The 14,442-nt window shown below is 46.8% G+C and overlaps 1 protein-coding gene across 3 annotated transcripts in view; it reads left to right on the top strand.

Annotated features, from left to right (window-relative positions):
- Positions 1 to 1,764: 1,764 nt before the first annotated feature.
- nek3 (NIMA related kinase 3) overlaps positions 1,765 to 14,442 on the top strand; it is a 30,522-nt gene continuing 17,844 nt past the window's right edge. For 2 of the 3 annotated variants that reach the window (XM_055637474.1, XM_055637473.1), the window contains exons 1-3: positions 1,765 to 1,862; positions 3,975 to 4,105; positions 13,180 to 13,273. In XM_055637474.1, coding sequence (XP_055493449.1) covers positions 3,989 to 4,105; positions 13,180 to 13,273 — 211 coding nt within the window. In that variant the 5' untranslated portion in view covers positions 1,765 to 1,862; positions 3,975 to 3,988. Of the gene's footprint in view, positions 1,863 to 3,974; positions 4,117 to 13,179; positions 13,274 to 14,442 lie in introns of those variants that run through there. The other variant, XM_055637475.1, reaches the window with a different exon arrangement.

The raw sequence follows: 14,442 nt of genomic DNA, 5'->3' as shown, positions 1-14,442 counted from the left end.
CCGCCAACTAAATCTCCACACAACCATCATCTCCACCCCGCCCCCCAGCCTCTACCCACAAGAACCTCCACCCAACCAGAATCTTTACCTCCCTACCCAACTTCCACCCCCACCCATCATCTCCACCCAATCTCAAGAGTCAAGAGAGTCAATTTAATTGTCATTTGGACCCCTGGAGGTCCAAACGAAATGCCGTTTCTGCAGCCATACATTACACACAAATAGACCCCAGACACAACATAATTACATTTAACATAAACATCCATCACATAGCTGTGATGGAAGGCCAAATAAACTTATCTCTCCACTGCACTCTTCCCTGCCCCCCCCCCCGGATGTCAGAGTCAAAGTCATAGCCCCCGGCTGGCGATGGCGATTGTCCCGCGGCTATTGAAGCCACGCCGGGTGGTGCGAGGTCGCACACCGGGTCTTGGTGTTAGAGCCCCCGGTGTGCGCTCGCAAAGTCCGCGGCCATTCCAGCCGCGCGGGGCAGTGATGTAGGCCCCGCTCCAGGAGCTCTTCGACCCCGCAACTCGGGCGGGAGAAGTCGCCGTTGCAGGAGCCCTGAGAAGCGGTCTCCCTCCAGGGAGCCGCGGGCTCCCGGCGCCGTCGTCCACAGACCCGCAGCAGCAGCCTCCGACTCTCCGGTAGCAACAGCAGCAGCAGCAGCAGCAGCAGCGCTCCTCCACCGCTCCACCCGCTCCGGACTCGGCCAGCTCCGCGACGGCAACGGTGAGTCGACACCTGAGTCCCCGGCTTCTTCCTGTTGGAGGCCGCTCCTCGTTGCGGCCTCAATGACACCTGAGACCCGACGAGAAAAGGTCGGGTCTCCAGTGCAGGGAGAGATTCAAAAAGTTTCCCCACCCCACCCCCGCCCCCCCACACACACACCCCAACCTAAAATAACAAAAACTACATAAAAACACAGACAAAAAAATAATAAAAACGCGGACAGGCTGCAGAGGCCACTGCTGGCCAGAGCCTACCGCCGCCTCAACTCCATCCAATCTCCATCCTCAACCTCCACCCTCAACCTACACCCCAACCTCAACCTCCACCCTCAACCTCAAGAGTGGTGAATCTCTGGAACTCTCTGCCACAGAGGGTAGTCGAGGCCAGTTCATTGGCTATATTTAAGAGGGAGTTAGATGTGGCCCTTCTGGCTAAGGGGATCAGGGGGTATGGAGAGAAGGCAGGTACGGGATACTGAGTTGGATGATCAGCCATGGTCATATTGAATGGCGGTGCAGGCTCGAAGGGCCGAATGGCCTACTCCTGCACCTAATTTCTATGTTTCTAACCTCCACCCTCAACCTCCACCCCAACCTCAACCTCCATCCTCAACCTCCACCCCAACCTCAACCTCCACCCCAACCTCAACCTTCACCTCAACCCCAACCTCAACCTCCACCTCAACCTCCACCCCAACCTCAACCTCCACCCCATCCTCCACCCCAACCTCAACCTTCACCTCAACCTCCACCCCAACCTCCACCCCAACCTCAACCTCCACCCCAACCTCAACCTACACCTTCACCTCAACCTCCATCCCCAACCCAACCATCATCTCCACCCAACCAGCGCTCCCAGCCAATGGGCGGCAGTTCCGGGTCCGCCCCCAGGGCTGCCGGATCCCTGCCCCACGGACTCTCGGCCAAAGATTGATCAACGATACAGCTGTACGATCTTTGCTCCCGGCTCGGGTCAAGTGAGCGCAGGCTCCCCCCTGCACTGAGCTGCACAGCGGGCAGCATTGGGCGGCTCTTTTGTCGCCACTGCACCGCCCCCGGCAGCTGCGGGCAGTGTCCTGCTGCACTATCCACTTGGCGTCTGCACGTTGTGGGCTGCTGGCCGAGTGTGAAGTTAGTGATTTACTGTATTATTGATTATTATATCTTCATTTTGCGCGCTGATGCATGAATGGGCCTGTTAGGCTGCAGCAAGTATGAAATGCATTGTCCTGCTTTCGTTATAAACGTGACAAGTAAATACTACTGACTCAACCCCAGTAGCTTGGTGACTTCAGCGATACAACCCCAGCACTTATACTCCACAGAAACAGTCCATTCAGTGTTTTGTCTGGAATGCAGGAGGTTGCAGGGAGATCAGATAGAAGTATATACAATTTTAAGATGCATAGACAGTTAGGATAGTCCAGAACCCTTTTCCAGCGTGGATAAAATCAAATACGAGAGGACATTTAAATTGACAGTTCTGCGTTTTCACCAGTAGTGGGGTAGATCAATGGTTACCCCTTTGTGTCACCGAACAGCTAGTTATGTACCGGTATAAAATCCACAGACATGCAAGAGCCATAATCCAACATAAATCCCTTGCATCACCAGATCCGGTAAAGGCAGAGAGAGCATTAATGACATCTACATGGTTGGTCAGTACTCATTGTTACTTGAACAAAGCATTAATTTCAGTCTGCAGGAGATGTACTGTGACTGGGTTAATCCCTCACCCGTGTCCCATAGTTCTGTTCTCGCACACCCACTTCCCCCCAGTTGGACCAAGGTTAGAGTTCCCCTGGTCCTCACCTTTCATCCCACCAGCCCCTACATCCAACACATTATTCTCTAACATTTCTGCCACCTTCAACGTGACCCCCCTTCCAGTCTCCCTCCACAACTCCTTGGTTCACTCATCCCTTCCTACCCAAACCACCCCCTCCCAGGCACTTTCCCCTGCGGTCACAGGAGATGTTAACACTGCTCCACATTGATTTCAAACTGCCTGTTAAATCAATAGAGTACCATGTCCAAACCTAATCCTTGCCTGCAATGCTTGCCGTTATAAATGTTTTATTAAAAGCTAGAGACGAAAAACTTAGTTAGATCTATGACAGATGATTAATCATTATTTTCACACATAATGTATATAGGCAATGGAATGACTTTTAAAATATACTAGACCAAGGGGGACCTGTTGGGTCACACACACACACTACCCCCCCCCCCTTACACACACACACACACTAACCACCCATACACACTAAGAGGGGGAGGAGGGATGGGGAGAGGGGGGCAGTGAGGGGGGGGAGGGAGAGGATGAGAGAGAGGAGGGGGAGAGGATGGGAGAGGGGGCAGTGAGGGGGGGGGGAGGGAGAGGGGGGGGAGTGGGAGAGAGAGGAGGGGGAGAATGGGGGGAGGGGGGAAAGAGGGGGGAGGGGAAGAGAGGGGGGGGAAGAGAGAGGGGGGGGGAGAGGAGGAGGGTAGTGGGGCGGGCATCTCGCGGCCAGGGGCAGCTCGTGGAGGGGACGTCACTCGCAGACGCAGAGCCATTGTGACGTCATCAGCCAAAGCCGCTCGGTTTTATTTTCAAAGTTATTTCAGATTCTTGAACATTTTGATTAATAACTCGAGAAATAATGCACACAATTTTCAGATAAGGTGATTTCAGACTCCAGGGGATAAATCTCTACCCGAATATGTAAATTTTTTACACACACACACACACACACACACACACACACACACGCGCGCACGCACACACACACACGCACACACACACACACACACATCCACATAAAAGATCAGAATGTTATAGTTATAAAGGATTTGGACAGACATATGGATAGGAAAGGTTTAGAACAGGGGTTCCCAACCTTTTTCGTCCCGTTTACCCCCGGCAACTTTAATAGCACATAACAATATTATTTCACTTATTTATGAACAACAGATACTGGTATACCAGAACCAAACACAGTCAGTCAATGAGAAAAAATATGTACAAATTCAGAATCAACAAATTTACCCCCTGTGTAAGCAAAATGTATCCCAGGTTGGGAACCCTTGGTTTAGAGGGCCATGTCCAAATGCAGGTAAAAGGGACTAGCCCAGTCTGCCAACTTGGTTAGCATGGACAAGGTGGGCCAAAGGGCCTGTTTCAGTGCTGTACAGTTTGTGACTATAAAGGTTTGGTCATAGTGTAAACTGGTTTCCGACTAACACAATGCGTTTATTTTCCAGACCGGTGTTTTACGATGGATGAGTACAGGGTACTAAAGGTGATTGGGGAAGGTTCCTTTGGTCGAGCTCTTTTGGTGCAAACTCGGCATGAAAACTATAAATATGTGATGAAAGAAATTCAGCTTTCAAAGGTAAAGGTGATGTGAGTATATTTTGAACATGAACTACCCTATCTATCTATCAATGCATCTTAGAATGTTTGATGAAGATCCCTCTTTAAAATCTTTTCCTTTCATCCACAATGCGTGTTCTGTTCTCAAAGTCAACACTAGATTAGGAGCTAACTAAAAGAGCATCGGTGAAGTGCACTATGCTGTAACACCAGATATTTTAGATTCAAAGGTCACCCCCAGTGCTTTGCTAATGGAATATTTAATATAATATTGAGTATATTTCTTGCTTTATGCCTTTTCTTGTGTGGCAAGTACCATTTGACAGATAATTGCTCCAGGTTTACCACCAGTTGACTATCCCAATAATTTCCTGTTATTATCTGTGTGTTGCAGTGGAACAAATGAAGTCGGCAAAACTGGGTGCGGGAAGTCTGAATTTGAACAGAAAATGATCGGAACATTTAGCATGTCCGGCAGTATCTGTGGAAGGAGAAACAGTTAGTGCATTCAAAGCCTTCGAAGGCTCTTCGACCATGAACCTCCATTCTGGTTCTCCTTCTACAGATGCTGCCTGACCTGCTGAGTGTTTCCAGCATTTTCATTACTATGATTTGTTTTCTGTATACTATATGCTATAATTTGTTTTTCATGTAGCAAGTTCCAATTATCTTTGTTTTGTCTGGAAACCCAAGGCAATAATTGGCAATGTTGAAAACATACTGTAAAAACATTGGTTACACAGAAAAGCGGTAGAAAACATTCATTAGCGTTGTAGGCTGAAGAAAAAACTATGACTTGTGATCTGCATCCCTTTGGTTTAGTTTAGAGATACAGTGCGGAAACAGGCCCTTCAGCCCACCTAATCCACGCCGACCAGCGATCCCCGCACACTAGCACTATCCTGCACACTAGGGACAATTTACAATTTTACCAAAGCCGATTAACCTGCAAACCTGCACATCTTTGGAGTGTAGGAGGAAACCGGAGCTCCCAGAGAAAATCCACGCAGGTCATAGGGAGAACACACAAACTGCATACAGACAGCACCCATAGTCAGGATCGAACCCGGGCCTCTGGCGCTGCAAGGTAGCATTTCTACCGCTGTGGCACTGTGCTGCCCTTGATCTGTTGGAAAGAGTCATGAAATCGTTGCTTCAATCACAGCAGACAGCTAGGAATTGATTAAAGTCTCATCTTTGAGAGTATTTCCAACATTGCAAAAACCCACATTACATGGCCAAGCCAAACATAAAGTTTGAACCAAGAATTTCTGAATTGGGTCAAGAGGCCACGACTGCCGAATGTCCATATTCCACACTGGGAGTATCGTGTTCAGTTATGGTCACCCTGCCACCGGAAGGGTGCCATTAAGCTGGAGATAGTGCAGAGAAGATTTACGAGGATGCTGCCAGGCCTTGTGGGCCTGAGCTATAGGGAGACGTTGGGCAGGTTAGGACGTTATTCCTTGGAGTGCAAGTAGCTGAGGGGTGATCTTATAGAGGTGTATAAAATCATGATAGGAATAGATAGGGTGAATGCACAGTCCTTTTCCTAGATTAGGTGAATAGAGAACCAGAGGATATAGGTTGAGGGTGACGGGAAAGAATGTGAGGGGCACCTTTTTCGCAGAGAGGGTGGTGGATATATGGAACGAGCTGCCAGCATAGATAGTAGAGGCAGGTACTATAACATCAATGAAGTGACATTTGGACAGGCAGGTGGACAGGAAACGTTTAGAGGGATATGGGCCAAATGCGAGCAGATGGGACCAGCCTAGATAGGGCATCTTGGTCGGCACAGATAAGTTTGGGCTGAAGATAGACACAGAAAGCTGGAGTAACTCAGCGGGACAGGCAGCATCTCTGGAGAGAAGGAATGTAGCAATGTTACAAAATTTTGAGATTTAAAATATCAAGTCTGTAATTTATCCCATCAGATAAAGCATAACAAGAAGTTTAATTTGACACTTAATTAACTTTCATATCTTCAGTATAAAAAAAGTTATGGCCATTTTCATACTCGGAAATTAGAACCTTGTTCTCTATTACTTTTCCATTGGCTTAACTCAAAAGCTGTGATCAAGGACAGTTATTGTAGATTGAAGCATTCTGAAACAAATATGAAGCAATCTTACTTGGATGACCTGAAATTAAAACATATAATAGTAAGATTAAACGAGTACTTACCAGTATGAAGTTTGATCTGTATTTTATGAGGAGTTACGGTGAGGTATTACGTGAAGATCCCAGCCCAGTGCGCATGTGCGGCATACTTCGAAGCAGCGGTGTGAAATCACAGGATAGACACAATATTTGAAGTAAGATAGTAAAGATCATGAGACATCAGTTTATTAGTTTGATCTATATATTGAGGGTGGGAGCGGAGGGCACGTAATACCTCACCGTAACTCCTCATAAAATACAGATCAAACTTCATACTGGTAAGTACTCGTTTAATCTTACTATTTTACTTCGGAGTCACGTGAGTGATTCCGTGAAGACTTCAAAGGTCTGTGATTTCAAACCGTGTAACAGTTTTTATTTCACTCACTGCCGAAGTTTTTGAGGGAGGAAGTGTTATCGTAATCAACCAGTGGATCTGCTTTCACAAGAAACAGAAAGGTATTTGTTTAACAATAACAACATAAAGAGCTCCCCTGAGCTTAAATTAATATTGCAGTTTGTAATATTCTTTCTGCAATTAAATCAGGTTTATCAACGGTTTATAATAAAAAATGTTCTGAACGTCGTTCCCTTGATCATTCTGCCGTATTGAGAATGTGGTCAACCGGGATGTCCATTCGTTCAGCCGCTGATATCAATGCTGCCCTAGTGGAATGGGATTAAAATGTATTATTATCTATTCCGGCAGCTTTCAGTACCTGTTTGAGCCACCTTGGAGTGGTTTGGCTCGTACCCCGTCTTGGGGTTTCTGTGGTTGACCCATAGGCTTTCCTCTCCCTCTAAGATTGTGGGTTGTGTCTATATATTGTAGTAGATGGGTCACCACACTCAACCTGGACTCTGGTGGGTAGGCCCGGAATCCCACCAGTGAATAGGGCGTTCCTGGTCTATATAGCCATATAACGATTACAGCACGGAAAACACAGGCGATCTCGACCCTACTAGTCCGTGCCGAACTCATAATCTCGCCTAGTCCCCTATACCTGCGAGTTAGATTTTTACCAGACCTAGAATATGAACGTGATGCGTCTGGGGTAATCACCATGTTATCCAGTCTAGTTTTATGGAGTGACTGGACTCTGTGAGCGTGTACGAGAGCCATAAGCATGAGCGTTTTTAACATAGATTGAGCAAGCTGAGGGATCTGGCTGGTGCCATTCTCTGAGATATGTCAATATCACACCAATATCCCATCGCTCTGCTGTCATGCTGTTTTAGATAAGCAGATAAGGCGCTCCATGCTGTATTTACGGCACTGTAACTCACCTTTTAGTCATGGTGTAGATGTTCCAGGAACTCCAATACGTCAGTGGTTGAATAGTTTGTTGTCCCTGCGTCGTGGCAGTATTTTACCCATGTTAGCTTTTGGTGACTGTTCGCAGGGATGCCGACATGGTGGTAATGGTTCCTTTGGATAATCCCAGTCCCTGGTAAGGTCTATTCAAAACCTGCATCCAGGAGTTTGATGTTTTTCTGGCATGGGTGGCTTGTGCCTGATACTGGGTTGAGTCAGCAACCATGGTCCACTAGGGAAATCCATAGGTGACTCGCCCACCGTGTCGTGATGAACTGGGAACCATGGCTGTGTAGGCCGGTCGGGCACGTTCAATATCTCGGAGACAGATCCCATCTGTATTGCGAAGTGCCCGTCTGATGAGGCAGAAGGGAGGAAGGCAAAGCAGAAATTCCCCCTTCCAGCGTGTAGGCATCTATCGCTGCTGCCTCTAATCTGGTTCCTAAGTCACATACATAGGTTACTGGTGATTCCGTCTTGTGCAACCAAATTGATATCTGGCTTTCAAACTGCTTAATACCTTTAGCAGATATCTTGGGTTTGACATCTATTCAATGTTATCATAAATTTTACCCCGTGACATGGTGTCTCCCACTGTGTTCTAGCTTCCTAGGACATAGGCAGCTGATAGTTAAAATGTCTTTTGACACACCATTGCCAGATTTGTTTGACCAATTTGTTGCACAATAATGATATTATGCTCCCCATATGGTTGATATAAGCCACCACCATAGTATTATCAATCCGTAACCACATATGTACGTGCTGCATTTGAAATGCATATGCTTTTTAGCCCAATAGGCGATCACCAATCCCAAGTAGTTGATGCCCGGTATGTGTAGTAACGATGTTTGTGAATTGGTCCATCTGTTACCTGTGCTGGATATGGAGTTTAGTTGCTCCCCAGCCTAAAGTACTGGCATCGGTTTTTAATAACCAAGTTGGGATTGGTGATGATAATAGGGCTGAAAACTATGCCAAATATATGTCTGCCCACCACCTTAATTGTGATATAGCTTCAGTGGGTACATTCATGATTTGATTATAGTGACCCAAGTACCTTGGCAAAGTAACAGTCATATGGACGGAATTATTATTGAAGCCCAGATAATCCATGGTAGTTAACGCTTCAATTCTGGTTTATCTGGGCGTGGGATAAACCTCAGAGCTTTAGGGAGCTGTTTCGTAGCTAGAACTGCTGCCACAGCTAATTCCTTTGTTTCCCCTAATATGAGGATATCATCCAATATATGCCATGATTATGCTTGTTTCTTAATATTTTCATGGCCATTTTTGTAATATTTATAATGTTTAGGCCTGAGGTTAGACCATAGGGAATGCTCTATGCTCCCATAACCGGGATATCCATTATCCAGGTAAAATTTTTTAGGTATCTATAATGATCCTAGTGTATGGGTATAAGATAGTTAGCATCTTCCATATCAATGCTCCCCATAGGTATCCTTTGGAGATCAGATGTCTGGCAGTGAGAAAACCCGTCTCCATCTTAAAGTGTATATACTCAACAGATTATTTAGTGATATTAGATCAATGATGATGCTACATTCACCATCTTTTGTAGTTTTGGTGAATATATTCGATACAAATTCCAATGGTTCATGTTTACTCCCATGATCCGTTTAGTAATGAGCCTTCTAGTTCAGCTTGACCTTCTCACTTCTCTTTCTTAGAGGGAGAAAATGCCCTTTGGGCGCATTGCTGAACTGGCGGTAATATGCCCAATTTGAATTCGTTTTTATCCACTAATACTGTTGAGTATATTTTGCTTATTTGTGACAGCATCCCATGCTTTATCAACAAGTGTAAATGCCCCCCCCCCCCCCCCCCCCCCCCCCCCCCCCCAGTTAGTAGAACACCCTTATTTAGTGTAAACTGGGAGGAACTGGGGGGCAGTGTTAGGTGTGAGGAGGATGCTAGGAGACTGCAAGGTGACTTGGATAGGCTGGGTGAGTGGGCAAATGTTTGGCAGATGCAGTTTAATGTGGATAAATGTGAGGTTATCCATTTTGGTGGCAAAAACGGGAAAGCAGATTATTATCTAAACGGTGGCCGATTGGGAAAGGGGAAGATGCAGCGAGACCTGGGTGTCATGGTACACCAGTCATTGAAGGTAGGCATGCAGGTGCAGCAGGCAGTAAAGAAAGCGAATGGCATGTTGGCTTTCATAGCAAGAGGATTTGAGTATAGGAGCAGGGAGGTTCTACTGCAGTTGTATAGGGTCTTGGTGAGACCACACCTGGAGTATTGCGTGCAGTTTTGGTCTCCAAATCTGAGGAAGGACATTATTGCCATAGAGGGAGTGCAGAGAAGGTTCACCAGACTGATTCCTGGGATGTCAGGACTGTCTTATGAAGAAAGACTGGATAGACTTGGTTTATACTCTCTAGAGTTTAGGAGATTGAGAGGGGATCTTATAGAAACTTACAAAATTCTTAAGGGGTTGGGCAGGCTAGATGCAGGAAGATTGTTTCCGATGTTGGGGAAGTCCAGGACAAGGGTCACAGCTTAAGGATAAGGGGGAAATCCTTTAAAACCGAGATGAGGAGAACTTTTTTCACACAGAGAGTGGTGAATCTCTGGAACTCTCTGCCACAGAGGGTAGTTGAGGCCAGTTCATTGGCTATGTTTAAGAGGGAGTTAGATGTGGCCCTTGTGGCCAAGGGGATCAGAGGGTATGGAGAGAAGGCAGGTACGGGATACTGAGTTGGATGATCAGCCATGATCATATTAAATGGCGGTGCAGGCTCGAAGGGCCGAATGGCCTACTCCTGCACCTAATTTCTATGTTTCTATGAACCAGACTACCTACCTCCATGTTTATTGTTTTTTCATGCAGGCCTGGTATGCTGGTGCTGTCGGTGGGGCGGCGCATTTTCCCACGGCTCCGCTCTGGGCCCCTGTCTAAAAAGAACTTTGGGGGTAATGTGAAGCGGTCGCCAGGCTTTCACCAGTCCTTGTTTGATATTGCTGGTGGATGCCGAGGGGTGCTGCCAGCTGGGTGTTGGATGCGATGTCCTGCTCGTTCCATGGCCTGCCCTTATGAGGCGCACAGGTTTAGCTGCCTCTCTTCCCGCAGCAGCGGTTTGCATAGCCCCGTATATTTGGGGTTGCGGGCAGGTTTTATATGCACCATTGTTCAGTCTAGTATACCAAATTTGGGAACATCTTAGGCGTCAGCACCCTGGTAGTGCAACGGAATAGTCTCATCCTGGGAGAACCACCTTGGTGATCATGGCGTCTCGCCTGCCAGGTGAGTATGATCCGTGGAAAACGAGCAAAGGCGGTAACATCTTGACCCTCTGTTAGGAGCTTCAGAATTCGCTGCTTTTAGCTCTTGTCTGCGAGTCTGCTGACCCAGCTGCCTGCGGATTTGCCTCTAGAAAGGCCTGCTCCTGCAGGGCTTTGTTGGGAAGATGGTCGCGTGGAGGAGCCATGTAGTGGCCCACGACACCCAGTAGCTCTTCCTGATCCTGCTCCCCTGGCATACTGCTGTTCTCGTCCGCCTGCCCAGCGTTTAAGCCAGCCCAGCCCTGGCCTCCTTAGCTAGCCTCAAAAGAGGGAGCAAAAGGGTGTGCTATAAATTGGAGGAGGCATAGCTCAAACTCCGCTGTTGCATCAATCCCTCGTCAAGGGAGATGGCTAGTGCAATAGCACTGGGGTAGGAGTGTCAGCTCCCTTGGCATTCAGCCAGTGCCCCTTTTTCCCTGGAGGTTTTGAACTCCATGACCTCCTCTGGCTTGGGGAGACAGACATACTTATTTTTGCTGTCTCCAGCCTGTTCCAGTTTTGGAGGAAGTTGGCTCCTGTAGAACCTGTTAAATTGGTAAGATTTTTGTCTTACCTGTATGTAGAGGCTGCCTGCCGTTTTTCAGGCGGCATTGTAGCGGTTCCCGGGCGGCGATTCTCCTTGTCAGGAGTCTGCAGGGCTGCCGGTCGGGTTTTTAAATTTCCCGCCGGTCCGCTGCTGTTACCAAACAGCTGTTCAGCGGACCGGCATCAGCGCAGCTCCCTGCAGCGGTCCGCAGCGTGTGCGGTCCCGTTTGCGCCTATCCCCCTCCACTGTCGGCTCCTTCGCTGGAGTCGAACGGGGGCCGCTTCCTCTGCTGCTTTGCTCCCCCTGGAGCAAAAAACCACAAGGCCCGATTAAGGTAAGTACTTACCTCACGTCCTTGGATGCGGGAGCTGCCGACTCCCGCTGGCCGCGTTGCACAGCTGCGCGATTATGCCGCACATGCGCACTGGGCTGGGATCTTCACGGAATCACTCACGTGACTCCGAAGTAAAATTAGTTAGTTACCTAATTGTAGCTAATTACAAAATTCAATTACTAGATTTAAACATCTATCAATTTCTTAAGAAAAGGTTAACATTTTAAAATAGCCTAAGTGTCCAAATAACATTCACACAAGAATTCACATTATAACATGATTTTTAAATCTTATTGTCAAGAATTTATAGGCCAAATGGAAGGAATTTAATGTTTAATTCCCGTAAATTAATGGCCGTTTAAATCATCGTGCCAGTGAGATTTTGTGGAACGCGATCGTTTGGAATGTTGCGGTTGCGGTGAATTTAAACCCCATATCGGCAGGAAAAACACTGGCGGTTCGTATGGGGCCTTAATCACATTTTTGCTGATTAAATTTTGATTAAAGTAATCCTAAGTAGCAAGTATATATGTAAAATAGATGACTTACCTTATGTTTTGTCCCCGATGTGAGATCCGTCCCGTTGGCGGCATTGACGGCGATAGAAGTAGATTTTTATTTTACTCCAGCGATTACATTGTCCTGCGTTTTTTAAAAAACTTCAGGGAACGGCAGTCGGAACGATTTTTCAGCATCAGGTAGTAGCCCGAGAAAATATATCTCGGACAGGCAGGAGAAAACGGCATTTTAATCCCGCCACCCCATCCTCATAGGTGCCAAAGTCACGCACACGGCCAGTGACAGAACTGCAGCGCTGCTGAAGGTAATCTTTGTAACATATCTAAGGAATGGGTGGCGTTTCCGTGCTATATGACTAGGACGCTATCCCAAATTTAGCTTTTCCACTTGAAGTAATTCAGGAGTTGGTGGGAATGCTGCATTTCCACTGCGGTCCGTGAACACATCATTAAACTTGTCCCCTCCTGCCTGGAATTTTCCGTCCCTGATAGAACTTGAAGTAGGAGGCTGGTTTTGGACGTCTGGTGTTGGGCCTGCTCACCACGTCAGTGGCAAGTGGAACTGACTGAGTTAGAGCTCAATATTCTCACTGGTTGTGACTTAAATCCAGTAAATGCTAATCCAAGCTCTGCAGGGACTGGAAGTCTCAACCAAAGCAGACTGTGCCGGAAACACTCAGCGGGTCAGGCAGCCTCTGTGGAGATAGAAACAAGTCGACGTTCAAGGACAAAGACCATTTGTCAGAACGTCCCGACGGGTTCCGTCACTGTCCTTACAGTACGCTAGTTGACACAGTTACATCAAAGTTAAAACAATCTGATACAGCATGAAGCACTCAGAATCTATTTATTATTTTAAAAAACTATATATCAATTAATGTCTTTCAACAGAGAATGTGGCTATACACTCTTTACTTTATCTGTTTAGAATCCGAGTGGACTACAAAGATCAAGGAGAGAAGCTGTACTACTTGCCACAATGAAGCACCCCAACATAGTTGCATTTATAGACTCGTTTGAAGGTGAGGTAATTGTGCATCTGTCTTCCTGTGGTTGTATTCTGGCCAATGTCCTTGTGTTCCTGCTGAAACAACCACTGAAAGAACTGGTTTAAACAGCGGCAGACTTGTTCTCACCAACTTGAGAGCAGTCCTCATTGGAGACCTGTGGACTATCTTTAATCGGACTTTATTGGACTTTATCTTGCACCAAATGTTATTCAATAGACAATAGACAATAGGTGCAGGAGTAGGCCATTCGGCCATTCGAGCCAGCACCGCCATTCACTGTGATCATGGCTGATCATCTCCAATCAGTACCCCGTTCTTGCCTTCTCGCCATATACCCTGACTCCGCTATCTTTAAGAGCTCTATCTAACTCTCTCTTGAAAGCATCCAGAGAATTGGCCTCCACTGCCTTCTGAGGCAGAGAATTCCACAGATTCATAACCCTCTGTGTGAAAACGTTTTTCCTCATCTCCGTTCTAAATGGCTTACCCCTTATTCTTAAACTGTGGCCCCTGGTTCTGGACTCCCCCAAACATCGGGAACATGTTTCCTGCCTCTAGCGTGTCCAAACCCTGAATAATCTTAGATGTTTCAATAAGAATCCCTCTCATCTCCCAATACAAATTCCAGAGTATACAAGTCCAGCCGCTCCACTCTATCAACATATGACATTCCTATCATCCCAGGAATTCCTTTTATCCTGTATCTACATTGTGGACGGCTCGAGTGTAATCACATATTCTGCTGTCTGGTTAGCACGCAACAAAAGCGTTTCACTATGCCTCAGTACACGTGACAATAAACTAAACTACGCGTTCTACTTTCCAATTGTGTATTTATCAGGACCCCTATAGTGGATTTAAGCTAAGCGTCTCATTCTTCCCCTCTGTAATCAGACTACTGAATGCTCCTCCAATAACCTAGAGGGTTGTCCCGATCTTCCAACCTACCTCATCGCGGACATTGGATTTTTTATTGAAGCTGGAACGTTTTAACGATATAACACTATATTCTGCACTCGGGTAGTTTTCTCTTTGCACTATCTGGTGGACGTGTATGGCCTGGTTGTATCTGGATAGCACTCACGCATTTTTCCTCTGTATTTCGATACGCCTGGCAATAATAAACCAACGGCAATATTATTCCAATCACCCTTTGGCTTAGGAGGTTTCTCATGATCTTA

The sequence above is a fragment of the Leucoraja erinacea genome, chromosome 6, assembly GCF_028641065.1.
Source record: "Leucoraja erinacea ecotype New England chromosome 6, Leri_hhj_1, whole genome shotgun sequence".
Lineage (NCBI taxonomy): Eukaryota > Metazoa > Chordata > Chondrichthyes > Rajiformes > Rajidae > Leucoraja > Leucoraja erinaceus.
The sequence above is the reverse complement of the archived record's forward strand: the minus strand, read 5'-3'. Positions and strand labels throughout refer to the sequence as shown.